The 27,534-nt window shown below is 41.7% G+C and overlaps 1 protein-coding gene and 3 long non-coding RNA genes across 4 annotated transcripts in view; 1 reads left to right on the top strand and 3 right to left on the bottom strand.

The window, feature by feature from the left end:
• LOC308321575 overlaps window positions 1–10,392 on the bottom strand; it is a 287,191-nt gene extending 276,799 nt beyond the window's left edge. Inside the window, exons 1-3 of the long non-coding RNA XR_013964630.1 lie at window positions 8,583–10,392; window positions 8,334–8,425; window positions 7,863–7,926 (exon numbers count right to left, since the gene is read on the bottom strand). This is a non-coding gene — a long non-coding RNA (uncharacterized lncRNA). The remainder of the gene's footprint in view (window positions 1–7,862; window positions 7,927–8,333; window positions 8,426–8,582) is intronic.
• LOC308321576 lies at window positions 2,838–5,679 on the bottom strand. The gene is made up of 4 exons (XR_013964631.1): window positions 5,363–5,679; window positions 5,044–5,140; window positions 4,515–4,601; window positions 2,838–3,341 (listed from the first exon to the last, which is right to left on the bottom strand). It is a non-coding gene; the product is annotated as an uncharacterized lncRNA (long non-coding RNA).
• LOC308321577 lies at window positions 6,293–7,607 on the bottom strand. Its single transcript, XR_013964632.1, has 3 exons — window positions 7,502–7,607; window positions 6,813–7,098; window positions 6,293–6,407 (listed from the first exon to the last, which is right to left on the bottom strand). It is a non-coding gene; the product is annotated as an uncharacterized lncRNA (long non-coding RNA).
• A 3,774-nt stretch (window positions 10,393–14,166) lies between the features above and the next one.
• Window positions 14,167–27,534, top strand: part of LOC308321165 (SR-related and CTD-associated factor 4-like) — a 35,580-nt gene continuing 22,212 nt past the window's right edge. The window contains exons 1-12 of the mRNA XM_080771999.1: window positions 14,167–14,394; window positions 17,847–17,930; window positions 18,742–18,786; window positions 18,904–19,065; window positions 19,155–19,278; window positions 19,964–20,097; window positions 20,184–20,330; window positions 20,651–20,724; window positions 20,905–20,998; window positions 21,142–21,225; window positions 21,805–21,887; window positions 24,827–25,005. Of these exons, the coding sequence (XP_080628125.1) occupies window positions 14,365–14,394; window positions 17,847–17,930; window positions 18,742–18,786; window positions 18,904–19,065; window positions 19,155–19,278; window positions 19,964–20,097; window positions 20,184–20,330; window positions 20,651–20,724; window positions 20,905–20,998; window positions 21,142–21,225; window positions 21,805–21,887; window positions 24,827–25,005 (1,240 nt within the window). The 5' untranslated portion in view covers window positions 14,167–14,364. The remainder of the gene's footprint in view (window positions 14,395–17,846; window positions 17,931–18,741; window positions 18,787–18,903; window positions 19,066–19,154; window positions 19,279–19,963; window positions 20,098–20,183; window positions 20,331–20,650; window positions 20,725–20,904; window positions 20,999–21,141; window positions 21,226–21,804; window positions 21,888–24,826; window positions 25,006–27,534) is intronic.

The raw sequence follows: 27,534 nt of genomic DNA, 5'->3' as shown, positions 1-27,534 counted from the left end.
ATATGGTCGACTCAACTAGATCTAAAATGGGGTATTCCAGCATGCAGTAATCATGTGCGGCCACAAGAGGGCCCAGTGTTCATCGTATTTCCAGCCTGATTAATAGTTAATTTGTTTTGTCAAATCCAACTGCCCTTTAGAAAGAAACAACAAACCAAAAAACTGAAACCCACAAAGCAGCAACTTTACAGAAAAACATGGAAAAGAAGGCATGTATGCACTAGCAGAGTGGTTCTCAAATGGGGCCAGTGTTTTATGTTTACATTTTTTCTCATCTTTTTGACCTAAATTTAACACAATCAACAGCCAATGAAGGTCCCCAGGAGCCCTTTTCGGGGCCTCAAACCCAGTACCGTGCAGTCCAGTTTCCTTGAAGGGCCCCTGGCCAATTGACACTCATTATGCCAAGAACAGTAGAACACCCATAAGAGAAGATTCTTACAGCAGTAGCAGTGATTTTCAACCATTTTCAATGACCCCCGGTTTGACCTGAATTAGGTTACGGTCCCCCAATTCTATCTTTGGGAGTCTGGGACCCAACGACGTCGAGTCTGTGGGGGCTATGGGGCTGTAGCCCCCATGAAGAATTAAATAGCCCCTTTTAGCCCCCATGAAGATTTTCGTGGACATTTTATATTAACATTACAGATTTTCTGGGAATTATTGACCCTCTGTGACTCCGTCGCAAAATTCCGAAAATGTGAACCTCTCCGCAGGCTGTTCAGAGGTGTTAAAAGTACTCAAATGCTAATCAGGTTTCTTTTGTTTTCACCTAGCCGCAGGTATTATATGCCTACAGTACAGTGCCCATAGGCGGCGGGTGTGTAAGGCTAGGGAAGGCTTAGGGTCGATTCATACTCCTATTTTAGAGCCGAATAAAAGTCGGTTCGGCGCTGTAGAGCCTACAATTTGACGTCATTTGAGGTTCGGGGGGGCGGGTACCGTCCTAAAGTCGGCTCTTCGGTGCTACTGAAATTTTCTGACGAGCCGAAATCATTTCGGCACTACAGCGCCGAAACAGGAGTATGAATCGGCCCTTAGCCTTCCCAAAAATTATGCTGGGTATTTTTTTAAATATATATAATATATGTGCGCAGCATTATATAGAAGGCTATTTGTGTGTAGTGTGTGTGTGTGTGTGTGTGTGTTGCTGCTGCTCCCTGGTGATCGGGTAGGTAGGCTATACAGCAACTGGCCTAATCAGCATATGATTGGCTACTATTGGTATGTCTGTAAACCTCGTCCGCTTCCAGTCGCTTTGTAGCAAACAGTAGCGCACGCTGGTTTGTTTTGGGAAACAGCAAAACGCAAAATGTATTTTCCAAGGCAAAGATAAAGTAATTCAGAAGAAGCTATGACTCGGCTGTCAGAACTCAGCACCACCACCAGTGCCCGCACGGTTCACACCACTGCAGCAACACTGACACGTTCAGCGGAGTGACTGCTGTCTCTGTGCCGTCTGTGAAGAGCCATGAGCCGCGACTCCCGGGAGGGGCAGCAACACCGCCGGGTAATCTACACAGACTATAGTGAGACTAAACACACTGACTCTAGAAAAGACCCATATCGTCCAAAATAGGCTAATCAGTCGTTGTCTGTGTATAGGCTAATTAATTGGTAAAAGTACGCTAAATAACTCATTTTTAGACCATTTGGGAAATAAATAAATCCGCGGCGGCGCGATCTAAGGGTAATGGACACATAACGGACACCCGGGTATAAATGCAATAATTTATTAACAAGAAAATAATGAATATTTACAGATATATGACATGTTAAAGAAATCTGTCGGTGAGCACTTATAACATAGTTGAAACAACAATAATGAGACAGACACAATTCAGAGTTTCAGAGTATTGGAATAGAATGTATTCGAATACGGAGACAGCAGTGACGCGTTACAATGGAACACCGTACTGACTCAACACATCTCAGTCAGGCTTTAGCTTAAATACATTATTACCCCCCCCCCCCCAGGGGTGGGTGGGTCTTGTATACATGACATCAGAAGACCCCTTCAGAACCACACATGTCACAGGTCACAGACAACAGCTTCTCATGGCTTGGTTTATGACGTCCTTAAATGTACAAGCATTCCACATTTCCTTGACATTTCCCCCATTTATTCATTTAAGAACTCAAAACCAATATCACAACTCTCCGGACGTAGAAGTAGGCGAAACGACCCTGAAATCACATATCAGGTAAAAAAATTCCTACAAGGCTCTCTTTAAGTCTATCAGAGCAACCGCCCTCAGGCCTACGTTACACAGTGTCACCACAGTTTTATAACAACAAACAAGGCGAAGCCGTCCGCTCAGAACTGTCCACCTGCACACTTGACAGTGTGCTGCAGGCGTCACGTGGTTAAAACTGCACAGAGCAATCCAAACCGGCAGTCTTGTAGCTCCTGCACAGGGCTCAAACACAAAGCACTAGGCTATTGCACATCTCATCCACAAGCTCAGCTTGCAGATTGGCCATCTTGACAGAACAGCTGCAAACGTCACAGCTTTCCAAAGACCGGAAATTGTCACCGCACAGGTGACGCAGCATCATTCTTCTGAAGCACATGATCGCAGAATTCAGAGTCCAGAGTGCCAACAGCACTTATATCCCTCATTTAGGAAACCAGCGTGGAGACGTTCGCGGATAGCAGACTAGCCACGCAACAGCTGTAGTGAGTCTACAGTCCACCTGCCTGCTGGCAATATAGCCTGGTTGTGATATGTAGATGTGATTGATATATATATATATTTTTTTTAAGTCATTCTATAACACAAAGTAATTGAATTTATTTTATGTATTAATTGTATTTTATATATTACTATGTTATTACTAATTTTATGTATAACTATATTACTAATTGTATTTATTTGATGTATTACTATGTTATTACTAATTTTACTTCATGCATTACAAATAGTATTTGTTTTATGTATTACTGTTATTACTCATTTTATTTTTTATGCATTTATTTATTTTATGTATTACTGTTATTACTAATTTTATGCATTACTATATTGATAATTTAATTTATTTTATGTATTATTGTCTATATTACTAATTATATTTATTTTATCCATTACTATGCTATTACTAATTTTAATTTACTTTTATTTTACTATTTTAATTTACTTTTATTTTACTATAATCTATTTTTTTATCGTTCGTTTTATCCATTTATTTATATTATTATCTAGTTATTTATATTGGTTTATTATTTTATTGTTTAGAGCCCTGATTGATCACATCTACATATCACCACTACCAGTCAGGATCTGAGTGACTCAGAACCCTGGTGACCTCCAGATGGAGCCACACAGGAGACCAGCAACGTCCTAAAGAAAAGAAAGAAATGCTCATTACTACTTTGTTCATAAAACAATATTGATTGAAATATTTATTAACAGTTTGCAGAATTACAGTACATGTCAAGCACAAACTCAATACAAAGACTGTTAACTGCAAGTGGACGACCCAATTAAGCATTACACTTGTTTACAAGAGGGTCCACCATGTTCAATTCTTCAAAACATTTAGAGACGTACAAAGACACTTCTATATAATCAAAGAACAGAACAGGAATTCATCATAAAGGAGGTAAAAAGGGAAAATAAACGTATACAGTGAGGGGAAAAAGGGAGTCAAGGGATTCACATGTCTTAATGACTGTTGGTAGGGCGTTCCACATTTTGGTGGCATAGGAGTGAAAATAATTTAGTCCCTTGTTTGTGCCGAATCTGGGTTGTACATGGTTCGTTGCACTCCCTCTGGTGTTGTGGGTGTGGACTTCGTTAACATAAAGGAAGTATCTAGACAGGTACATGGGTATCTTGGTGGTGTATCGAATCTTGTGGACCAGACCCATTGCAAGATGCTGTACTGTCGTCGACCCTAAGCCATTCCAGCCTGTCAAAGTGGGCAGGAGTGAGGTAGGTTCGGGGAGTGAGGCCAAGTAGGAGCCTGACCAGTTTCTTTTGGGAGGTCTGGAGCCTAGTTTTAAGGGCCTTTGAGGTGCTGTGGTACCAGGAGGTGCATGCATAGTCAAAGAAACCTTGTACGAGGGCTCCTGTTAAGGTCTTCAAGGTGTTTTTGTTGACCAGTGAGGAGATCCTGTAAAGGAATCTTGTTCTTTGGTTGACTTTTTTGATTACGTTGGTGGCCATTTTATCACCAGAAAGATTAGCCTCCAGGATGGAACCTAGGTAGGTAATTTCATCTTTACGTGTGATAACATTGTCACCAACTCTAACCAAGAAGCCATTTGCCTTGCTGAGATTACTATTAGATCCAAAGAGAATGGATTCAGTTTTTCCCAGGTGTAAAGATAGTTTGTTATCGGCGAGCCAGGTGCAGATTCTACCGAGTTCAGAGCTGAGGGCCTTTTCAACCTGCAGTTTGTTCCTGTCCGAGACTAGCAGTGCCGAGTCATCTGCGAACAGGAACAAGTTGCAGTCACAAGCTGATGTCATGTCATGATCATAGTGTGTGTGCGTGTGTTGTATAGTTACCTTGCTGTGATGTAACTCCAAAGGTGATCAGAAATAGTTGCTCCATCGGCTAGAAACGTGCTCTTCACCGGCATGATGATCTTGTTCCTAAAAAAAGTCTATAGTCAACCCTAACCGATTACAGAACATGATATAAAAAAACACAACTAGAAGGATTTAGGCCTGTCACAATTACCTAATCGCCAAGTATTTGAGATACTTTTTTTTAGAGATTAGTCATAATCGTCTCCATGTTGAAAATGTTCATATATTGTCAAACATTTTAAAGAAATAATGGAAGCAACCGATCTACAAGCTCTAAACGTGTCACTTTGTAATTTTCTTCTCTTTTAGTGTATAAAGTTGTTGAATTATGCCATGTGCAGCTTTTTGTTTACAAAGCCTACAAAAGCCAAAGTTTTATTTAGAATGTTATGTTATGACGCAATTAAATTGTTACTAGTAATTTATTTGAGAAACAATTAAATCGGCCATTATAAAACCTCAAATTCCGACAGGCCTAAACGGGTTCCAGTGATGTCTACCGAACCTTCCAGCTCCATCCGAGCCTCCCAGCGACCCAGAAGTCCTCAGCGGAAACACCCAGGGAAAGCTTCGGATCTCGGGCATCGGCTGAGATCTCCATTCTAACAAAGAACGAAAGACAGACAGACAGACACACACGCACCCCAAATTAGCTTTGCTGTGTGTGTGGGTGTGTGTCCTGTCACAACATACACATGCACTTACAGTAACGTTTAAGAATAGGGATTGACCGATTATCGGCAACGGACGATTATTGGCTTTTTACTATAAAGCCTATAAAAAAGCCCCAACCCTAAAGCGGTTCGTACTGTCGAGTTCCTCACCGAAGCGGTTCGTATATGTTGAGTTCCTCTCCGAAGTCCTCCAGCGTCTACCCAGATCTCCGCCCTCTGTCCTCCCATCCATCCAGGCCCAGGTCCGAAGTCCTCCAGCGTCTACACAGATCTCCGTCCTCTGTCCTCCCATCCATCCAGGCCCAGGTCGGAAGTCCTCCAGCGTCTACCCAGATCTCCGTCCTCTGTCCTCCCATCCATCCAGGCCCAGGTCCGAAGTCCTCCAGCGTCTACCCAGATCTCCGTCCTCCCATCCATCCATGGACAGACCTGCAGATCTCTAGAGGCTCCAGCTGCGTCTACTGCCATTTCCATCCTGAGAGAGAAAGAAGAAAGCATTAGCTCTACAAGCTCACAACACGTTGCAACGCGGTGTGAGCTTGTAGATCTGCTATTTTTGCTGAACGCTCCCTCAGAATAGGGATGCTGGGGTTGAAGTGGTAGTGTCATTAAGACTTTGATTAGCTTGGAAGGCTGACAGACATTCAACCACAGTGCCACTAGGAGGCATCAACACATGTACAGTCCTCAACATCTTTTGTCATTTTTTATTCAAGTGCTTCTAAAAGCAGATGAGATATTGACTCTCAAACTATTGTGCATTTATTATTTGTCATTTAGATTTATCATAAAATATTTAAAACATTTGGATGACTGTAGTAAATGATGCCATTCTTCGTGCCATAACAGTACAAAAGCAGTTATCCATCCTCAGAAACAAGCCATAACTATTCCTACTCACAGCTCATCAGAGTCCTCTGAGGAAGCCCCTGGGGGGGGGGGGGGGGGGGGAGCTTTGGAACGGATCTCTGTCCGGGAACATCAGCTCGTCTATCAATATCTCCATTCTAACAAAGAAAGAAAAGAAAAAAAACACCAAATTAGCTTTGCTCTGTGTGCGCATGTGTGTGTGTGCGCGTGTACCCTGTCCAGCAGTGGCGTTCCAGCGACGTCTACCCAGATCTCCGTCCTCCCATCCATCCATGGACAGACCTGCAGATCTCTAGAGGCTTCAGCTGCGTCTGCCATTTCCATCCTGAGAGAGAAAGAAGAAAGCATTAGCTCTACAAGCTCACAACACGTTGCAACGCGGTGTGAGCTTGTAGATCTGCTATTTTTTGCTGAACGCTCCCCCCAGAATAGGGATGCTGGGGTTTTAAGACTTTGATTAGCTTGGAAGGCTGACAGACATTCAACCACAGTGCCACTAGGAGGCATCAACACATGTACAGTCCTCAACATCTTTTGTCATTTTTTATTCAAGTGCTTCTAAAAGCAGATGAGATATTGACTCTCAAACTATTGTGCAGAGTCATTTAGATTTATCATAAAATATTTAAAACATTTGGATGACTATAGTAAATGATGCCATTCTTCGTGCCATAACAGTACAAAAGCAGTTATCCATCCTCAGAAACAAGAAAGAACTATTCCTACTCACAGCTCATCAGAGTCCTCTGAGGAAGCCCCCGGGGGGGGGAGCTTTGGAACGGATCTCTGTCCGGGAACATCAGCTCGTCTATCGATATCTCCATTCTAACAAAGAAAGAAAGAAAAAAAACACACCAAATTAGCTTTGCTCTGTGTGTGCGTGTGTGTGTGTGTGTGCGTGTACCCTGTCCAGCAGTGGCGTTCCAGCGACGTCTACCCAGATCTCCGTCCTCCCATCCATCCATGGACAGACCTGCAGATCTCTAGAGGCTTCAGCTGCGTCTGCCATTTCCATCCTGAGAGAGAAAGAAGAAAGCATTAGCTCTACAAGCTCACAACACGTTGCAACGCGGTGTGAGCTTGTAGAGCTGCTATTTTTTGCTGAACGCTCCCCCCAGAATAGGGATGCTGGGGTTTTAAGACTTTGATTAGCTTGGAAGGCTGACAGACATTCAACCACAGTGCCACTAGGAGGCATCAACACATGTACAGTCCTCAACATCTTTTGTCATTTTTTATTCAAGTGCTTCTAAAAGCAGATGAGATATTGACTCTCAAACTATTGTGCAGTCATTTAGATTTATCATAAAATATTTAAAACATTTGGATGACTGTAGTAAATTATGCCATTCTTCGTGCCATAACAGTACAAAAGCAGTTATCCATCCTCAGAAACAAGAAAGAACTATTTCTACTCACAGCTCATCAGAGTCCTCTGAGGAAGCCCCCGGGGGGGGGGGGGGGGGGGGAGCTTTGGAACGGATCTCTGTCCGGGAACATCAGCTTGTCTATCGATATCTCCATTCTAACAAAGAAAGAAAAGAAAAAAAACACACCAAATTAGCTTTGCTCTGTGTGTGCATGTGTGTGTGTGCGTGTACCCTGTCCAGCAGTGGCCGTCGAACCCGCAGCACGCCGTCCGGCTGGCTTGGCAGCATAGGTGCCCAGACAGTTGAGCTAACCGTCCGGGCCACACTTAAATATTTAATTGCAATTTATTAGAGCGACAATAATTGTCCAGTAAAAAGAAACCTCATAATCGTGAAAGGCCGGTTCTTACTGTGCGGTTCCTCACCGGGCAGGCCCAGGTCCGAAGTCCTCCGGCATCTACACAGATCTCCGTCCTAAGAAAGAAAGAAATAAAGACTACATTAGCTTTTGTTGAGCTGCATATTCAGAACCACTTAAACCCTCTATAGATTTGATAAAACAGACCTTTAAAGAGAGTATTTGGTATATGCTCCGATTTCACTCTACACAAATTGATTTGCCAAACAGCAGATCTACAAGCTCACAACACGTCGCAATGCGGTGTGAGCTTGTAGATCTGTTAATTTGGCTGAACGCTCCCCCCAGAATAGAGATGCTGGGGTTGAAGTGGTTAAAAAAAAGTGTCATTAAGACTTTGATTAGCTTGGAGAGCTGACAGACATTCAACCAGTGCCACTAGGAGGAATCATACTGCCATGCTATACTTCGTACCATAACAGTACAACAGATATCCATCCCAACAAGAAATATTCCTACTCACAGCTCATCAGAAGTCCTCAGAGGAAACGCCCGGGAGGGAAGCTTTGGAACGGATCTCTGTCCTTCCACGACGTCTACCACGACCCATCCACCCTAAGAAAGAAAGAACGAAAGATTAATTTAAGTGACCAAGAGCCAGATATATGTACATTGTGTCCTTTCACATCATACACAAAATGTATAGAGAACATTTAAAACAGAAGCAGACCATACCACTCGCAGTAATAGAAAAGTCTAAGTGGTTTCTTACTTTGAGCCGCCTTCAGAGCCCCCCATGCAGATTCATCCATGGACAGCGAGAACTGCAGATGTCCACCTGTAGGGGCTCCGGTTGAGCCTCGCAGCATCTGGAATGAAGACATGGTGGTTATAGTCTATGAATGGCTTTGCACATCACTCACTTGCTGCTGCCAATAGGAATTTGTGATGTCTGTGTGGCGACAATTGCTGTGTGTCTGTTTTTTTATAATACATACAATTTATATAGCACTTTTCAAGGTACCCAAAGTTGCTTCACAAAACAGTAAAAACAAATTTATTTGAAAATAAACTAGATTAAAAAGGTTCAAAACTAGAATTCTTTGGCATGTTTGTGAAGCTTTTCGGTTCCACACCAGTAACTGCTGTTCAACACTAACAGCTACATCCATGACCTCCCTGCAACAACATCAATGAAGTATGGCTATGCAGACGACCCGAGTACTGTGTCCCAGTCTGGAGCCGTAGCTCTCATGTCAAGAAGCTGGATGCTGCCCTCAACACCGGATGGGCCACCCCAAACAAACTGCCTGCCTGTTCTCGCTGGAATCACTCCAACAGAGGTCAGACGAGAAGCAGCCACGCTGGCCCTCACCGGGAAGGCACAGCTGAGTGAATCCCAGCCATCTCCTCCACAAGGTCGTCAGAGACACCACAGCACACGTGCCTCAAGTCACGGTGCCCTTTGCCACAACACACACACACACACACACACACACACCAAGTCACGGCGACCTTTGCCACAGCACACGTGCCTCAAGTCACTGTGCCCCTTTGCCACACAGGCCCAGGAACTGCTCCACACAACACCAGCTGACACCTCCAAGGCATCCTGGGTGAAGGCAAGACAGAGGGACCAGTGGAATACATTGAGGACCCCAAATATGTTCTTTGCCAGCACCTCCCCTGCAGAAGTGGGACATCTCGGACAGTGCCCACTGTGAATGCGAGGATCCACTACAGACTGTGGAACACGTAATGACCATTTGCCCCAAATACCGGCCACCGAATGGTGATCGTGGCTTAGGTGACCTAGACAATGACACATTGTACTGGCTTGCTGCAACAGAGCTGAAGTTCTATGGACATACGGCAGAAGATGTTTAAGAAACGTATTTTTTGTAATTTCTTCATTTTTTCGGCAAACCTTTGTGGCATTTAATTTATGGAACATGTGGATGTTTCTTTATTTATTGGTGAAGTTTTAGTGCCACTTGTGGCATTCTTTGAAATGTATTGACACGTTTGATATATGTTTTTGTTAGGGATGTCCGATATTATCGGCCGATAAGGCATTAAAAATTAATAACCCTAACCCTTAATTTTACTTTATTTATTCTTTTACATTAAAAACATCTATACAAGCTCACAATACAATAAGACACATGTGAGCTTGTGAGAGATTAGATCATTTTAGATGAGACATTTTGCATGAGTCATTATTAATAATTACTTTTGGTATTTTAAGTACATTTTATACCAAAACCTTTGTACCTTTACTCGAGTACATGTTGAATTGTAACGGAGTATTTCTATATTGCAGTATTGCCTACTTTTATTTAAGTAAAAAGTTTGAGTTATGTTTCCACCACTGGAAAAAGCCTGCATATCGGTATCTGTTGATATCGGCAATTAGGAGTTGGACAATATCCAACACTGACTGTCGGACATCCCTTGATTTGTGTGATTTTTGTGGAGCTTTTAGTGAGTTTGTGGCATTTTGTGCAGCTTTTGTTTGTTTGTTTTGTGAACGACCAAAGAGCACACCCAGTATGTATCACAAGGCTATTCCACCAGTTATCTACATCTCATAAGCGGCCATGAACTAAACACCACAGATATCACAATTTGACTTTGGCAGCAGCAAGAAACCACTGATATGCAAAGCTCTTCAGCCATGCTTCTCTCTATACAAACACTCATAATGTCCACATGGACATCTTAGCTGTCAGGATGGGGTGGTTCACACAGGAGACCAGGTTCAGTGTTCTAGCAGCATCTACGGTCATCTCCATCTACATTAGAAAGAAATAAAGACATCAGAAGCTGACCATATCACTCACAGTAATAGAAACATTTTAAAAGGATCTCTGGCTAATAAGACAAATATTCCTTAACATTATACTTGCCATCTATAACTAAAATTGTAAAATATAAACCAGTTAAATATTTTATTTCTTTCATATAATCTTTTACTACATAGGAACTGTTCCCGTCGCAGGTTTATGATGTCCATGTGTGGTCCAGCGCTATGGAATGCACTTGCTAATAAAAAGTACTTAAAATATTGCTTTGATGCTTATATCAATTAAGCTGTTTTTGTATTAGCAAACACACGGACAGGCCTCTTTCATACTGGAGTAGCCTAATTCATCCGCTTAATTTACAGACATCAGTAAAACGTGACGTGACGTCCGTATTTAGAATACAACAGCAGTGCTTATTTTCCAGATCCAAACTTAGCGTTGCACAAAGCTTGCTTAATAGCGACATCAATTCATTCCAATCCACATTAAATGTCGCGCTCTGCGCGTTCATTCATCCGTATGGTATCGCTCATTTCATTAGCTTCAATAGCGTGACACATCCATGGTTAGATCCTTCCAATCGATCCAATTTCAATACTTGTGTCCGTATCAGAGTAAAGATTTCAACTTGAATGTAGGGCCAATATGCCTTTCTTTCTTTTATCACCAGAGATATACGGTTTAACGTGCTCACACTTTGGGACTTGGGCGTCTTGTTGTTTACTCACTTGTAGTCGTTTGTCGATGGTGATTGATGATTGTCAAGTCAAACTCTGTTTCCACTCCAAAAGGAATCAACTCCAAGATTTTCCAACTCAATCAACTTTTATTTTCCAAACTTTTGCATGATGTGCAGTTGGCTTCACTTGTTGATTTGGTTGGTTTTGTATGGGTTAGGTTGAAAACCTTTGAACACAGAGAAACAAAGGATTAACAACAATGTCAAACAACAAATGATAACTATTTTAAACACTTTTCCAATCAATAAGTTATTTTTAACCAGTCTTGTTTTTAAGCAATAAAGTAATTTAAACAAGCAAAAGCATTTTAAGCAATTCAATGCCTCATTTAAAGGACTTACACTAATTTAGCAAAGTCAATTTAAGAAAACTATTTTTATTAAAGATTTCAAAATTAGCCATTTAAACACTTAAAGAAAAGAAATTAAGAAAGAAATTAGATAAATAGCTGATCCCAGAGCTTGTAGATCAGCTCTATTCTAAACAGACATTTTAAACCTTCATCATATGAACCATGAACTGTTCACATTTTAGTTGGTATTTTAAATTCTTAAAGTAAATAATTTCTAACTTTGTCTCATTTTGTAGAGTTCTACTTTTGAAACACAAATGAATGCTTCCAAACATAACATGAGATACTGCAATGTGGTCCTTCTCCAATCCAAATTATAGCAGTTACTAAATACATTTAGCCCATTAAAGCCAGATTTGAAACACATTAAGCAGTATTTACAAATAAGTAAACAAATAAGACAAAATATTTCACCGACCATTGGCGTCTTTGGACTTGGAACATCTCGAGTAGATCTTGCTTCTTGTTTGTGGTGTATAGTTTGTCTGAATGCTCACTCCACCTTTTCAGGTGTTCCAGCTCAGCCAAACGAGCAGCCATCTTGCTGGTGCACTCTGGGAGATGTAGTTGTCTGAGGTGCCTTGTTGAAGATTCATGCTCCATTTATGAGTTTATGCTCCACTTATGAGTTTTAACTCAACAATGATGACTGTCAAGTTATTCGGGATTTTCTTCAGAAACCTTTTTGCCCAAACTTGAAAAACGGCTTAGCCGACAGGGGGAACTGTGGTCAACTCAAAAAGACAACTTCTTTCCTCTTTTGTTTGTTTTTACTTGAAATTGTGGTACAGGTAAGTACAGTTGTTGGTTAGGTATTAGGTATTTAGGCATTAGGTTGAAAACCTTAAACAGAGAAAAAGACAAAAAACAAATACAAGCTGTCATTAACTATGTAAGGTCATACTTAAACAAAAACAATAACTGAAATTCACTCATTTCACTCGAATAACCATAGTTACTAATGTAACCTACATGACTGAATCACTAGTCACTTGGGTAATCTAAATAAACAGGTTGTTTTAACTCATATTTCTTCCATAATTCAATTCAAGATCATCACATCAACTTAGCAAGCATATATGCAACTTAAATCAAACTTATAGCTAATTATAGCAGTTAAATTTGGCCTAGCAGCACAAAAACATAAATAACTTTTATAATAAATTTAAGCAACAAAATAAACTTCAATGCAGTAACAATTAACGCACCAGTGGCATTCCCCTTGATGGCTTGAGGTTTCGGTCTTCCCAGCTCCAATGTTTGCAGTTCAGTTCATGAAAAGTCTTTCAGTTTGTTCTGCTTCTCTCCATGCTGTGTTCTCCACTGCTGCTGCTCTCATACTGGACAAACACTTCCTGTTTTCAGTGCCTCGCCCCAATCAGTGATTGTCACCAGGTGCTGACTACTCATGATCAGTGATTGACACCAATGATTGATGCCAATTAGGCCAATTAGGGGTTTTGACAGCACAATGACTGCAACAGGTTGATATTATGGTAGGAGTTTGTGTCGTGTGAGTGTAATGGTTTCAAAATAAACGGGGCAAACAAAACAAGAACAGGCTCCAGACATAAACTAAATAAAGGTCTCAAAAAACAGACGAGCGCAGGGTTCAATAAACAAATAATAAAGTACTTTTCTTTCTTTCTTTCCTTTCTTGTTTGTGCGTTGCGTGCGAGCTGTTGAAATCTGTGTCTCTGCTCCGCTCGGCCGCGACAGTCCCCCCCCAACGCAATTCTGGCTACCCAAAGTAGGCTACCAGTGAAAACATCAACTTCTTTTTTCCCACCGCTGCGGGGGGGGGCTGCGGGGAGGCGGGGCTGCGGGGAGCCCCCATGAGGATCATCAGAACTCGTCGGCTCTGCTGGGACCCCAATCAGCCAATGTATATTGTAAAATCAAAGTTAAATTAACTGAGTACACAGACCCATAAATTCCATGGTTCCGAATCCTAATCCTAACTATAATTTACCTTGGAACTCCCTCAAGGACCCCGAGGGGTCGCCGGACCCCACTTTGGGAACCACTCACTGTACTAGTATCCTTGCGTCACCAGGCTTTCCTGCACTCTAGCACCCTCAGACAGTAAATTCATGGGGCCAGTCCAATGGCGGCTCTCCTCTGGGGACAACAAGTCCTGGACCGGAAGTAGGCATTAATGCATTGGACCCAGGCAACAGCCCTGCAGCTTTAATGATCTTAAATCCCTTTATTTTAGATTGTTTTGCAGTAATCGTAATACATAAACATTACAGAGACTTTAGTTGTTACTGTACAATACTTTTATTAAACAGTTGGCGTGTTGCACACATGCCTACACACTACACAACAGAACTGCTCCATCTCCAGGCTCCAGCGCTCGGTTTCAGGAAAGCCTGGTGACGGCCGTGACGCGCCTCACGCGAGCTTAGTTAGCATCATTACCATAACCAAAAGAGCATTACCCCATGACGTCACGGCGCACACAGTCACGCACACTACAGACAGCACTCTGTGGCCTGCACTAATGTGTATGTGGAAAGGATCAAAGGAAAGGAATAGGAGAACTAGCTGTGTTTGTAGCATTCTTACTTAGCACACAGGCAGCTGTGGACGACGTTATGTTTATAAACATCGCCTGAAGGTTGTCACCACTGGAACGACTAACGAGCCGCCATGGATGCAGTGAACGCGTTCAACATGGAGGTAAAGTTGAAGAACGAACGAGCGCTAACAACCCGCTAGCTTCATGGCTAACGTGTTCGGTGCTAACCGTGGCTTGACAGCAGCTAACTTAACAAACACATAATATTAATAATAAATGACGAGGTTGCATAGATGTTATGAAGATAACCTGTACCTTATTAATGTAAATGCCAAACTGTTTACGATATCGCCTATTGAGTGAATCAATGTGGTGAATGTTGTCAGCGTGGTGTTTAGCGGGCCCGATCACGTCAGTGGCTACATAGCTAGCTAATGTTATGTTATGATGTATATTGTTATGTTGATGCTTAGAAACCAAACATCCGACTAGCGTTAACGTTGCATATTAACGTTTACATTTACGGTCTGCAACTCTGCAATACATTATACTGTCGCACGACCGTAAAAATACGTGTTTTTACATGGTGGGGGGGGGGTCATCGATACTCTTAAGTGAAACTACGCCATCCCCATTTCGTTTCTCGGCTCGCAGTAAACTGTGGTCAAAGGTTAGTTGGTTAGACCAAGGAGCGGTTGCATAATAGCATGTCTTCTTCCTCAGTGAGATAATGAAGAATTGCAACTAAATTAAAATGAATGAAAACCAAATGGTATATTTATTTGTCACAGGCAGCAGATGAAAATGAAAGAAAATAATATAAGGAGCTGGACAGAGGCCGATTGCAACGGGAACTGATCCTAAAGTTTGTGAAAAGAGAACTAGTTCCACAGGTTCAGTGTAGCCCTTTTCGGGACCCTCTGTTACCTTTTCTGAATTTTGGACGTACCCTAGGGTCCCTGATAGCTTATTCCACTCTCCATGATAGGACGCATATTTACCCAGTCTCTGTTCACGGAGAGCCATGGAGCCGCTTGAGTGTTGGTGAGATGTTTCAAAGATGCATAACACAGCTATAGGAGACAACGGAAACGTGTGCGAAACTGCATTATGAATTGAACAAGGTGATGATGAATTGAACAAGGTGGACCCTGTTGTAAACAAGTGTAATGGTCGTCCACTCACAGTTAACAGTCTTTGTATTGAGTTTGTGCTTGAAATGTACTGTAATTCTGCAAACTGTTAATACATATTTCAATCAATCAAAATTAACCACTGATGCCGTTAAGTATCTTTTTAATCTTTTTTTTTTTTTAATTTAGCTTCGCTGAACGTCTCTCCTCTCTCTTCCTTATTGACTTCCCCTTGTACCGCCTCCTGCACCAGGGCAGGGTGGTCGGTGCGAGGCAGTAAGTAGGGACACGCAGCTAGCCAGTCGCCGCTCGGGAGGTGGTACAATCGGAAGTCAATAAGGGAGAGAAGTTTAGCGAAGCAAAATTTCAAAATAAAAATACTTAACGGCATCGGTGGTTTATGCAGTTTCGTACACGCTTCCGTTATAGCTGTATTATGCTGTGTTATATTCTATAGCTGTGTTATGCATCTTTGAAACATGTCACCAACACTCAAGCGGCCCCACGGCTCTCCATGAACAGAGAGTGGGTAAATCTGTGTCTATGGAGAGTGGAATAAGCTATCGGGGACCCTAGGGTACCGTACGTCCAAAATTCAGAAAAGGTAACCGAGGGTTCCGAAAGGGGCTAAGGTTCAGTGTTGAACAACCGTCCACTCCATATCAATATTACTGAATTGACTGTATAATGCCAAATCCTGACTATGTGCACATTTTAGGCTATAGTTGACAGTAACTAGATTTTAGGGGTAAATATTACATAATCGGCTAATTGCAGTTATTTTATTATTTGGTCATAATAGTTTCCATGTTGAAAGATGTTCATACCTACAGTCTATGGTTTATACACTAAAACAAGCAGGAATTGCAGATCAACTATTTGCACTATTAAAACAAAAAAAACGTATTTGTTATCTGCCCTGTGCACTTTTTATTTTTAAGCCTAAAAGGCAAACAGAAATAATTTCTATTCATAACATGTTCCAATTATTATTATTGAATAATCGTGACAGCCGTAAGTTATGCTGAACTTACACTTACCTGTACTGCAGACTTACCTGTACTGCAGAATTAAAATGTGTGCATTTAGCAGACACTTTTAATCCAGAGCAATTTACAGAAAGCAAGAACACCAGCCATTGACAATCCATTCATCCAAACAGAAAAGTCTGATCTGCTTGTATTAAACAACGTTAACTTGAAATCCACCATAGACATGTTGTGAGATACTTTCTGTCAAGAAATTTGGTGAGTGTTGGGAGTTTGGAAGCGCTCACTGGAAGTCGCTCAACACCCTGCAGTGCTACCACCTGTTTTGAATTTACACATAATGCAGGAAGCAGCAGCACAGTGTAATCAAAGTGCTTCCAAACTCCAACACTTGGTTCACAAAAATGATCACCTGCACTGATTTTCTTGTCAGAATGCTTGAAAATGTTGTGCCATACGGCATACATTGTCATACACTTGTCTGAGTACAGTGAGTAGGTTATACTAATCTCTCTGCATCCTTTAACACATGCTGTGGGTTTACTATAGTAATGCAATATGTAGATGAGACGACTGGAATGGCGCATGTAACATGAATTTATTTGTTGTTTTGCTTTACATTTTGCAAGTATTGATTGACAATTTGCAACTAAGAAAGTTCAGCAAATGAAGTCAACACGTGAATGCATTGCAGTGTGATCATGTAAATGTCATTTAGACATGAGATTGCATAATGCATGAGTCAAGATTGTGATTTAATCATGCAGCCCTATAGCGCGTCGCAGTCCCGCCCCCTTTCATGACGACGCCAGGCTCAGGAAATGAATCCCAATGCATTTTTCCCGTAGACATTTCAAAAAGTATTTATTTAAAGACCTTTTAAGATCCGTACGAAGCCAACTCGAGTCGTGACAAATCATGACAACACAAACAATATTTTGGACCAAACAAATAATTACAAAGAAGAAAAACAACAAAGTGTTTTTTCTACTTTCTAATACAGTCCAAAACATTGTGTTTATTGTCATGATTTGTCACGATAAGAGTTGGCTTTGTCCGTGGTGTAAACGTCTTTAAATAAATACTTTCTGAAAAGTCTATGAGGAAAATGAACGGGGATTTATTTTCCGGGTCTCTCGAGGGGGCGGGACTGCGACACTATAGAGGGTATGCACGTGCATAAAGTCAATGGCAAAGTGAGTTTAACGTTGTTTAATACAATTTCTGTTTGGATGTGTGGGCATTAGATGTATGTGCGTGCATGAAGTCAATGGCAAATCGAGTAGCAAAGCGGGTTTAACATTGTTTAATACAGTTTCTGACTGTTTGTATGTGTGGGCTGTCAAGGCCAGAAAGTAGTTTTCTCAGTAGGCATTCCTGCATAACTTCCTGGTATGATGATGATATCACTCTATTAGCAGTTTTACAATCTTCATAGAATGTTTATCAAGGAAACTGAGAGCAATTGTTTTTTTCTCCCAAATTCATCAGCTGTTCTCTATGATTGACTTGAAGCCTCCAATATCCCGTGCTAAGATGATGTCTCTAACAAAATCGGCTATAAAAGCTATTAAGGTAAAGTGGATATCATTTTTGTTTTTGAGAGTGAATTATACGCATATCTAAGTATTTTCTATGGCTGTTATAGGAACACGTGGTTGTATTGGTGAGATTTTATAAAACGGATTAAACACAATATTTCACAAACCAATGAACAAACCCGACAATACATTTCATAAAACAAATGGAGGAAGATGAAAGCAGTCAAAGCACTTTCCTTTCACAAAACAATGCAGAAAATAATGACATTTCATGGAATATGGGCTGTTTATTGGACTCTGTTGATACTACACATCACTGTCTTAAAGTATTGACATTTGAAGGAGCAAATGTATATCATGAGATATAGATGAGAATCTACTGTAACTATTAATTCCTTTGCCAAAATAACTTTACATTTTATTTACAATGTGACCAGAACTTTACCTTTTAGTGTGAATTTGGTGGGAGTTAGATTCTACCTGTCAAGGCCCAATTCTGGGTAAGCACTATGGAGGAGTGTCAAAAGAAAAATCTCTGGGACTATACTACAAATTTCCAATTACCACTTATTTTGGGGAAGATTTTACACTATTGATAAATGAGGGCCATTAACTGTATATATGATTTAGGATGTGACAGTACAGCAGAGGGACCCCCTGTGAACCCCCACACGCTAACTCTGTAATTTCTCAACCGTTTCGGATGCGGGGCGGCTCGTCAGAAACCGGGCCGGCACCCTGGCCGCGGTCCTTTGGGTCTGGAACTTCCGGGGACCCCCACACAGAGTTGCACTTCACACTGGTGTGTTTTTTTTGTTTAACATTGATTTTCTTTTCTCCATTAGCTCTACAAGCATGTTGTCCAGATTGTTGAAAAGTTCATCAAGAAGGTAAGTTTACCGGCATACCCCATCAACAATTGTCACACACACTTTAGATTTCAATATGCGGTGTAAAAATGGATGCCATGAGACTATTTAATCTTTTTCTTTTCCTTTTTCCATCAGTGTAAGCCAGATTTAAAAGTGCCTGGGTTGTATATGGTTGACTCCATTGTTCGACAGTCCCGCCATCAGTTCGGTATTGACAAGGATGTGTTTGGACCCAGATTCTTGAAGAACTTCATTGATACTTTTCAGAATCTTTACCTCTGTCCTACGGATGATAAGGTAGTCTATTCTTTTGATGATTAACTTAAAACGAAACTGAACACGGATAAGAAATGTCTTAGTGTGGGTATTGTATCTTTTCTTTTCAGAACAAAATTCTGCGTGTCCTTAACCTGTGGCAGAAGAATGGAGTGTATGATATGGATATCATTCAGCCTCTATTGGACATGGCCAATGGTTCCTTTGTGCCTGCACCGTCACAAGCAGCTGCAGGTAAAGAATTGTTTAAAATATTTTAAATTAGGGCCAGGAGTCCCAGGACCATAACAAGTTAATTAAGATTAATGAATTACAGACAAATTATCGCGTTAAAACAATTAACTCATTTTATGAGTCGGACAACAACAAACCCCACACGCAAACATGAATTAACCACCAGATGAGAACGCATTGCTTGGCCCCGTTGATGGGACATTTACATTTAAAAGGTGAACGGATGATAGCGTGGATTAAAGCATGGTTGGCTGCAATAGCAGAGGGAGAGGCTCCATATGGGGCTAGACTAACGTTCACAGCTAACCACATGCCTCCCCATGTAAAGCACATTTGAGTATTCATATTGACTACCTGAATATTCCTCTGCGAGTGGGGGCCTGTTGATTTTTGGGGACTTGCATATATTTGGGGGAGCATGAATAATACATTAAAACGTTAAAAGTCCATAAACTTGGCTGCAACTTGACGGATGGCTGGCATCTCTAATAGAGATAAGGGTGAAATGTTCCTATTTGCTACATCCCTAATATGAAAGTGTATGCATCTCTAAAGACATACCGGTACTCAAATTGACATTGTGCATGGAAATCCATTTGCTCAAATGTATTGTGTACATGTAAAGCCACTGCCATTACAAATGTTCCTGGCCACTGACTTTACAAATGTTCCTGTTTCCTAACAGTTTCAACTACTGCACAAATAGAGTCACAGCACCCTACTACTGCTGCCTCAACTGTGGCTTCTGTGTCCCAGCTGCCTAATGCTGATGCCTTAGCTGCAGTAGCACAGCTGTTTCAATCCACACAGGGACAGGAGGTGAGCCAGAAATGTGTTTGTGTTTCATTGCAACTGCTACCACTAAATGTCCCGTTCGTTGCCTCACCTCCTTGTTTTCACATTAGTTGCAGAAAATGCTTCAGAACTTCCAACAAGCGGACAGGTCCATGACACCTACCCATGTAAACAACATATCGGCCCATGACCAGATGCCTGCAGTCCAACCCATTTCCAGCAGCACACACGCAGAACAGAAAGGCTCTTTGTCCAAGGTACCAACCAGTCTTAACACTGTCTTAACTGTGTGTGTGTGTGTGTGTGTGTGTGTGTGTGTGTGTGGCATTTCGCTCCACTTCAATACTTACTTAAAAAGGTGAACGAACTGCTTTGCCAGTTATACATTTGTGTTGCTTCTCCACTGGCCAGTTATTCATCTGTGTTGCCAAACGTCAGTGGACATTTTTAATGAGCAATACAGTGTAAATAAAATAAAATAAATCACTTTCATATTTACTGTACCTTGCTGTTTAATATATTTTCTACTTCTACTACTATTTACTTCATGTAAAATAATTAATTTGTGTTTTTTTAGACACTACTTGACCATTTTGATTACGATGATGAGCCAGAGGATGTGAAACATAAAGAAATCAGTGTCCAACCTCAGTAAGTTCATAAATATTACTATGTGGGTGGCTATGTATGAGAAAATGCAATGGGCAAAAACTTGCATTTAAAATTGTTGCCCACCTTCTCTACTATAAGATCATTATTATATTATGTAATAAAGAATGTAATAAACATGAAAATAAATAAAAAATATTATTTTGACACTTGTCATTACAGAACAGTCCCAGGAAGTGTTTTCAATCAATTTCCCGGACAGCTGCCAAACATGGAGAATTTTCATCCACATATGGGAGAGACTGCCAGTAATGAGGTATTCAAATTGTTGCTCTGACATGGCATGAAATGTAATCTCAACATAATTCTTACTAAACAGTTCTGATTTGATGTTCTGCTATTAACCCCCCTCTGATAAAAATATCACTTAAATCTACCTGTGTCTTGAATTCTCCACAGCGCTCTGGACATATGATGCATGATGTGCCTCAGATGATGCCAGATGGATACTCGTCTATGAATAAATCATATTCACGCTCACCGGTAAAGCTTCATATTTATTAAAGGTTTTGATCTAGTAATGTGAGCATCCCTGTTCCATCTGTTCTGTCTTAAATATCCACTTGAACCCTGGCGTCGCCATTCTGGGGGGGAAATATTCAGTGAAAATAGATGATCTTTAAGTGCTGTGAGCTATAGAGGGAAAAAAGGAGCTGACCAAGTATACAGTAGAGCCCTGGGAGAACCCGGTCAATTCAGTTTATGGGTTTACCTCAGTAACCCAGCCCGCTATACACAAAAATTGTTTGTGTAAATTGTTACTGTTGGGTTTTTTTGCACGTCGTCTCATATAAAAGTATTCCTTCATAAGCATTCTTAAGCGGGTACAGGCTTTAGTTCCGTCACTATTATTGGTCCAACAGTCATTAGACCGGCGGCGGCAACCTACCTCAAACCCTAACCTAACCATAACCCCAAGCACGGGAGCAGCGCATGTTCGAGCTCTAGTCCGACCATTGTTCCCACATGTCGGACTAATGCTCCATCAGAATTACCATCGGATCCCTTCTTAAGCTTTATGGGGTAGAATGTGATGTGTATTCCTTTTCATTGGCTCAATAGGAGGGTTCAAGAGAGGAGTCCGCGAGGAGGGAAGGCAGGCACAGAGGATATGGTCGACGATCCAGGTCCAGATCTGGCACCAGGTGAGTGCCTGCGCAGTCTGGCTCCAGCCCCTGTCACAGCCATTAAAATGAAATATTCTTTCGATTCAGGGCTCTGGTGACGATATCGAAGGCACCATTTTCTTGTTTGAATATCTTACCAGCAGAAAGAAGAAGAAAAAACCTGATATTTCAAAACAGCAATGCCGTCAATGTTGTGCTTTGAATGTGCTTTGAATGCGACAGATTGCAGAAATATCGCACAACATACTTTTACCGTGACTAGTTAGCAGGTTAGCAACATGGCAAGCTAGCTGGCCAGTGCTAGCCTGGCATTGAGTGGCAACACTGATAACCTGATCACAAATGCTCCCCAAGTAGGCCATACTTTTAGCATGATTTACTATTGTGATTGGTTAGGGGCATAGGCATTGGCAGTCAATGAATTAACAGACTGATGTATCCTTATGAAAAGTAATTACTGCAACAATGTTTAACACAGGGAATCAATCACGGATGTTCAGTGACGTTATGTGCGTGACGTGTGTCATGGCTTAACTTCCGCTCACTCGAGCCATTGAGTTATAATTGTACTTCCGACAGTCTTCCGGTTGCTTCAAAACGCCACTGAGCAACTTCCATCTAAATGAATACCGGGGGGGCGAGGCTAATGCTCCGGTCTCTATCCTTTTATTACTCTATGGCCTAAATGTGACGCGTATGTGATTATATTCACCACTCCTCTCCTCCTCCAGCTTCTATGTCGTTGATACCCTTCAGACTTTTCCACTTCTTCACTACTGTGTTATAGTGTTGGGGCTCAGAGTCATTTGGGATCCACGGCTGCCCACCTGTGCCGTCTGTAAAATATAATTATATACAGAGATGCAATGACAGTTGAGTTGACCAAAGTTTGGCGGAGCCCGTTTGTGCCTGCTAGCACTCAAGTGCCCCCCAAACAGCTCTGGTGGAAGGGAGGAAGTCGGAAGAGGCGAGCCGAGGGTGCAGTGCAGTGTGCTGCTGTGCTCGCCCGACCTCCGCCGCTGTTTATAGAACAAAACGCATTTTGGTTGGTCAGAGGTAGGCCTGTCACGGTGTAAGAATTTCTACACCGTTTTCACTGATGGCTTTACCATCGGTAATATTGGTAACACCCTTTTCAACCACTAGATGTCCTTAGAGTCAACACACCCAGGTCAAAACGTCATACTTCATCATGTTAGTAATAATATATCATGACTTTTCATTCATTAAAATACTCAAAAACAATACTAATAATAAACAATAAACAAATCAATTCATGAAACAAGGTGCACACATTTCAGTGCAGTCACTGCAGTGCTTTTTTTGTCTGACAGTCTGTACTCTGTCACAGTGCTTTTTTGCAAACTAAGTGTAACTTCTCAAGTGATCAATCAAAAGCCTCTTTAACTTTATGTTAACGGTAGTTAACATAACAATGAATCCATGATCGCATCGCATCATTCTCATGCTGTAATATAGCATAACACACACATAGCACAAGTTAAGCCAATTTAATTACCAAATCTAAATAATCACTCAAATGTAAAAATAAATCTTAAAGAGATTTAATTAACGGGTGTAACTATATTCCCCACCCTATATTCGCCCTTTTGAGTTGGCATGCTTCAATTCACTCCGAATACTTTTGTAGGCATTTGTAATTCCTTGTTGATACCTCGTACTGGCAGTCCAATGTGGCCAACATGTCTTGAACGCTTGATTTTCAACTGTGCCGATTGACGCCATGTCTTCGCATATGTACCTGGTCACAGCATCACCGCACACTGTCCTCCTTGTATTTAGTTTTTATTGCTCCAGCAATGGACGGCTGTGTGTGACTGTGTAGCAACTGGCATGGATTTACGCCGGGCAGCAAAACTCTTGTCTTGTCTTGTGGTTCAATACCAGGTGAGCCTTTAGATTAGAGGTGTTACCTCCAGAAGCTGCCACTTCAATGAGACACAGTTTACAGACAACCTCTTCGACATTCTCAGGTTCCCTATCAGCATTAGGTTTAAAACCAAAATGACGCCAAACAAGCGATTTTGCCACCGCACTAGTGGCCTCTGACATTATTGTTTGTAGTCTTCTGTAGCGTGCCCTAAACCAACTCAACTCAACCTCCCCCACTCTCGTCACGTGATACCCTTCTGTCTGTGGCTCTGACTGGGACACAGTGCCTGCTGCAATTACACCGTTGTGAAGAGCAGGCGGTGGAGACAAGTTTGTACTGTCTAAACTACAGTCAACTTGTCTAGATATCCAACTAAACATTGATAAGATTAGCCTAGTAATTTATAAAAACGTGCAACATGGAATGGATGCAAAGCAAAAACGGTTCAATCGGTGTGCAAGTAAAGTACTCAGTGGTGTGCCTGCCCACCGGTAACGCCGGACACCGTGACGCTCTGGGGAAATTCGTTGCTGATGTGGAGCATTGCATTGACTTTGAATGAATGAAAGCGAGTTATTGTAACTTATTCGCATGAAAAATTCGCCCCCAGTAGTGTGTAAATACCGTTAGTCTGTCCCCTAGCCCTGTTTTTAGGATTCGAAGCAGATCCGAACTATCGATTTTATTTAAATAAAAAAATTAACCTTCGAGCACCCAACCTTCCGAGCGACATTGCATAGTCTATTGGTGAAAAAGAAGTTAAGAAGTCTAGACTTGAAAATAGCTGTTCTGCAAGGTCACAGCGCGTCATAGATGCGACGCGTTGTGAGCTTGCAGATCGGATGTTTTCAGCATGATGCAACACATGAAAACGAAACTTAAAACAGCGCTTCCCGATGCAAAAATTAACAGTTTATGAAGCTTATATATTGTGCATTATCATTTCAATATATATCCATGTTAGGCTTCATGGATGTTTATTTGGGGACCGTGTTTGTGCCATGTTTGGTGCAGATTCTCTGAAATGTGAACTAATGGACATGTTGAATATGGTTTGTTCCAGATCTCCCCGGAGGAGAAGGTCAAGGTCCACGTCTCGCTCGAGGAGGACACATCATCGACGTTCTCGTTCCCGTTCTAGAGAACGCCGCAGGAGATCACCCAGGTCTCGTTCCCAGGAAAAGAAGGATAAAGAGCGTAGACAGAAAGGTCTTCCTAGTTTAAAGAACCAGTCACTCAGTGGTATGTATCAATAACATACATTACATATATTAGTACATAGTACATATATTATGATATGTGAAACAATATGTAGATGGCAACTGGATATTCAACCCAAAATGTACTCTGTCAGGACAATTTTGTTTTGACTCGTGTGAACTTTCATATCATTTATAGATATTCTTCTTGTCACAAAGAATATTTTGAGAAAGGTTCAGGTTTATTTGTCATATGTATAGATGCAGAGTATAAATACAATGATTTTTTTTACTCGGAGCACTCTCAGTCTTATAGACACAGGACAAAAACGAACGTCTATAGTGCAAAGAAGAACACAAAGTGCAAAGTGAAGTGACCATGCAATACAGTTCAAGGTCAACTGTTTAGCAGCCTGACTGCCTGGGGGAAGAAACAGTTGCTGAGACGGGTGGTAGGAGATGTGATGCTCTGGTAGCGTTTTTTGGAAGGGAGTGGTTGGAACAGGGTATTTGCGGGATGGTTGGTGTAGATGTAGATGTTGTGGAGGCTGGGTAATACTGTGCCAATGATTTTAGCTGCTGTTTTAACGGTCCTCTGCAACCTGTTGCAGTCCTGAGCGTTCGTGTTACCGTACCACACTGTGATACAGCCAGTTAAGACACTTTCAATTATACAACTGTAAAAGTTTTTGAGGCGCCTCAGAAAGTACAGTCGCTGCTGCGCCTTCTTGAGGATGTACTCGGTGTTGAGTGACCGTGTGAATGTGTCTGTGATGTGTATGCCCATCAACTATATCGGGGGATGTGGATACCTTTGGACTTCCTAAAGTCTACAATGATTTCTTTGGTCTTATTGGTGTTAAGTGAGAGGTTGTTGTACCATAGAGTTAGATCTTCTATCTCCCTCCTCTAGGCCCCCTCGTCACCGTTGGTTATTAACCGTTTCCGTGCGGTAAAGGTAGATTTACGTGGTTCGAATCCCAGTGCTTCAATGCGGGAACGGGAGATTTACGTTTACAGTATGTTTTTATTGATTACTTTCAATCGCCTTTCTACACACCCGAGCACTTTATCTACTAGCACAGAACGGTAGCACAACACTCCGATCACCTGATCACAAAAAAAAAGAAAAAGATGCCTCTCCCCCCTCCCTTCCTGAAAACTCAGGACAGGAGGGGCTCAAATGCTCACTATCACACAATGGCGGCCCCCATTGCGAGCGTAGCTACTAGCTAGCCCTTAGCCAGATCACATTTCATGACATCCGATCGTATCTAGCTAGGCTTGCTGTTTCTCACTCACTGAGACATGCCCCTGCATGTCCTGAGACATGCAGGGGCATGTCTCAGGGGAGGGAGGGAGGAGGCGTCTTTGTGTAGACTCTGTTTCTCTCGGAACATATGCTCGCTCGGACTTGTTGCCACTTGCCATAATGGACACCGCACGGATCTAAAGTCTGGTCTCCCTTCCTTCATCATCTCCGGGTGACGGCACGGTTATTTTGTTATGATGATCATGTCTTTACAACTAAGACGCACGCGCCGCTGTTCTGACTTTACAAGTCCGCAGCAACAACAACCTCGGCGAGCCAAGTTGGAACGATACACAGCGACAGATGGATAAATAATGACAATGCGTCTTCGCATCGTTCCATCTGCCCGCCGGGGGTCTTGATCAGTCATCATCATAATCTTCATAAAAAAATAAACAAAACAGTAGTAACGTAGCCCCAAGATGTTCCAGTCCCAATGTCCCATATGCTCATTCTTTAGCTCATACAAACGCCATTTAGTCACAGACATTGACAGGCAGATATAAAAATGAACACAAATAATATCATATACATACTATACACTGAATGAAAGCCCTGAATGTCTACTTTTAGGATAATATATGATATTATTTGTGTTCATTTTTATATCTGTCTGTCAATGTCTGTCAACTTCAAGCCTCCATATCTCTGTTGTTTTTTTTCACGAGCAGCATGCAGGCAAAAGCAGGTGTTAGAAAAAGGTCAATATCTCCAGAATGGAAGATGGTAGAATCATTTTTTTTTTTTTTAATTGAAGTGGACAAGTTAGGTTTTCTTTTGATTTATGCGGTGTGATTCTCGCTATAAGAGGCCCCTCGCTGTGGGCCCCTAAAAAAGTTCAAAAGTCCATAGAATCGTTCAGCATTGATCGGGTCTGCAGCCCACAGCCCGCCAGCACTAAAAGTGTTAATCCGATCACTGTGGTATCATCCGCAATTTTAATTATATGGTTATTCCCATATCTGGCGACACAGTCAAATGTAAACAAACTGTACAGCAGAGGATTGAGGCAGCAGCCTTGGGGCGCGCCGGTTCTGGTGAGAATTGTGGATGAGCATCTCTCTCCTATGCGTACACACTGGGGGCCTGCCTGTCAGAAAATCAAATGGCCAGTTACAGATGGAGCTGCCCACACCAAGGCCACTGAGTTTCAACACTAATTTAGATTGTACAATAGTGTTGAATGCGGAACTATAATCTATGAACAGTAGTAAAATAATAGTTTTTCTTTTCAAGATGTATCAAGATGCGCAGTGTGTA

The sequence above is a fragment of the Protomyctophum bolini genome (genome assembly GCF_963924005.1).
Source record: "Protomyctophum bolini genome assembly, chromosome: 9".
In the NCBI taxonomy this organism is placed as follows: domain Eukaryota; kingdom Metazoa; phylum Chordata; class Actinopteri; order Myctophiformes; family Myctophidae; genus Protomyctophum; species Protomyctophum bolini.
The sequence above is the reverse complement of the archived record's forward strand: the minus strand, read 5'-3'. Positions and strand labels throughout refer to the sequence as shown.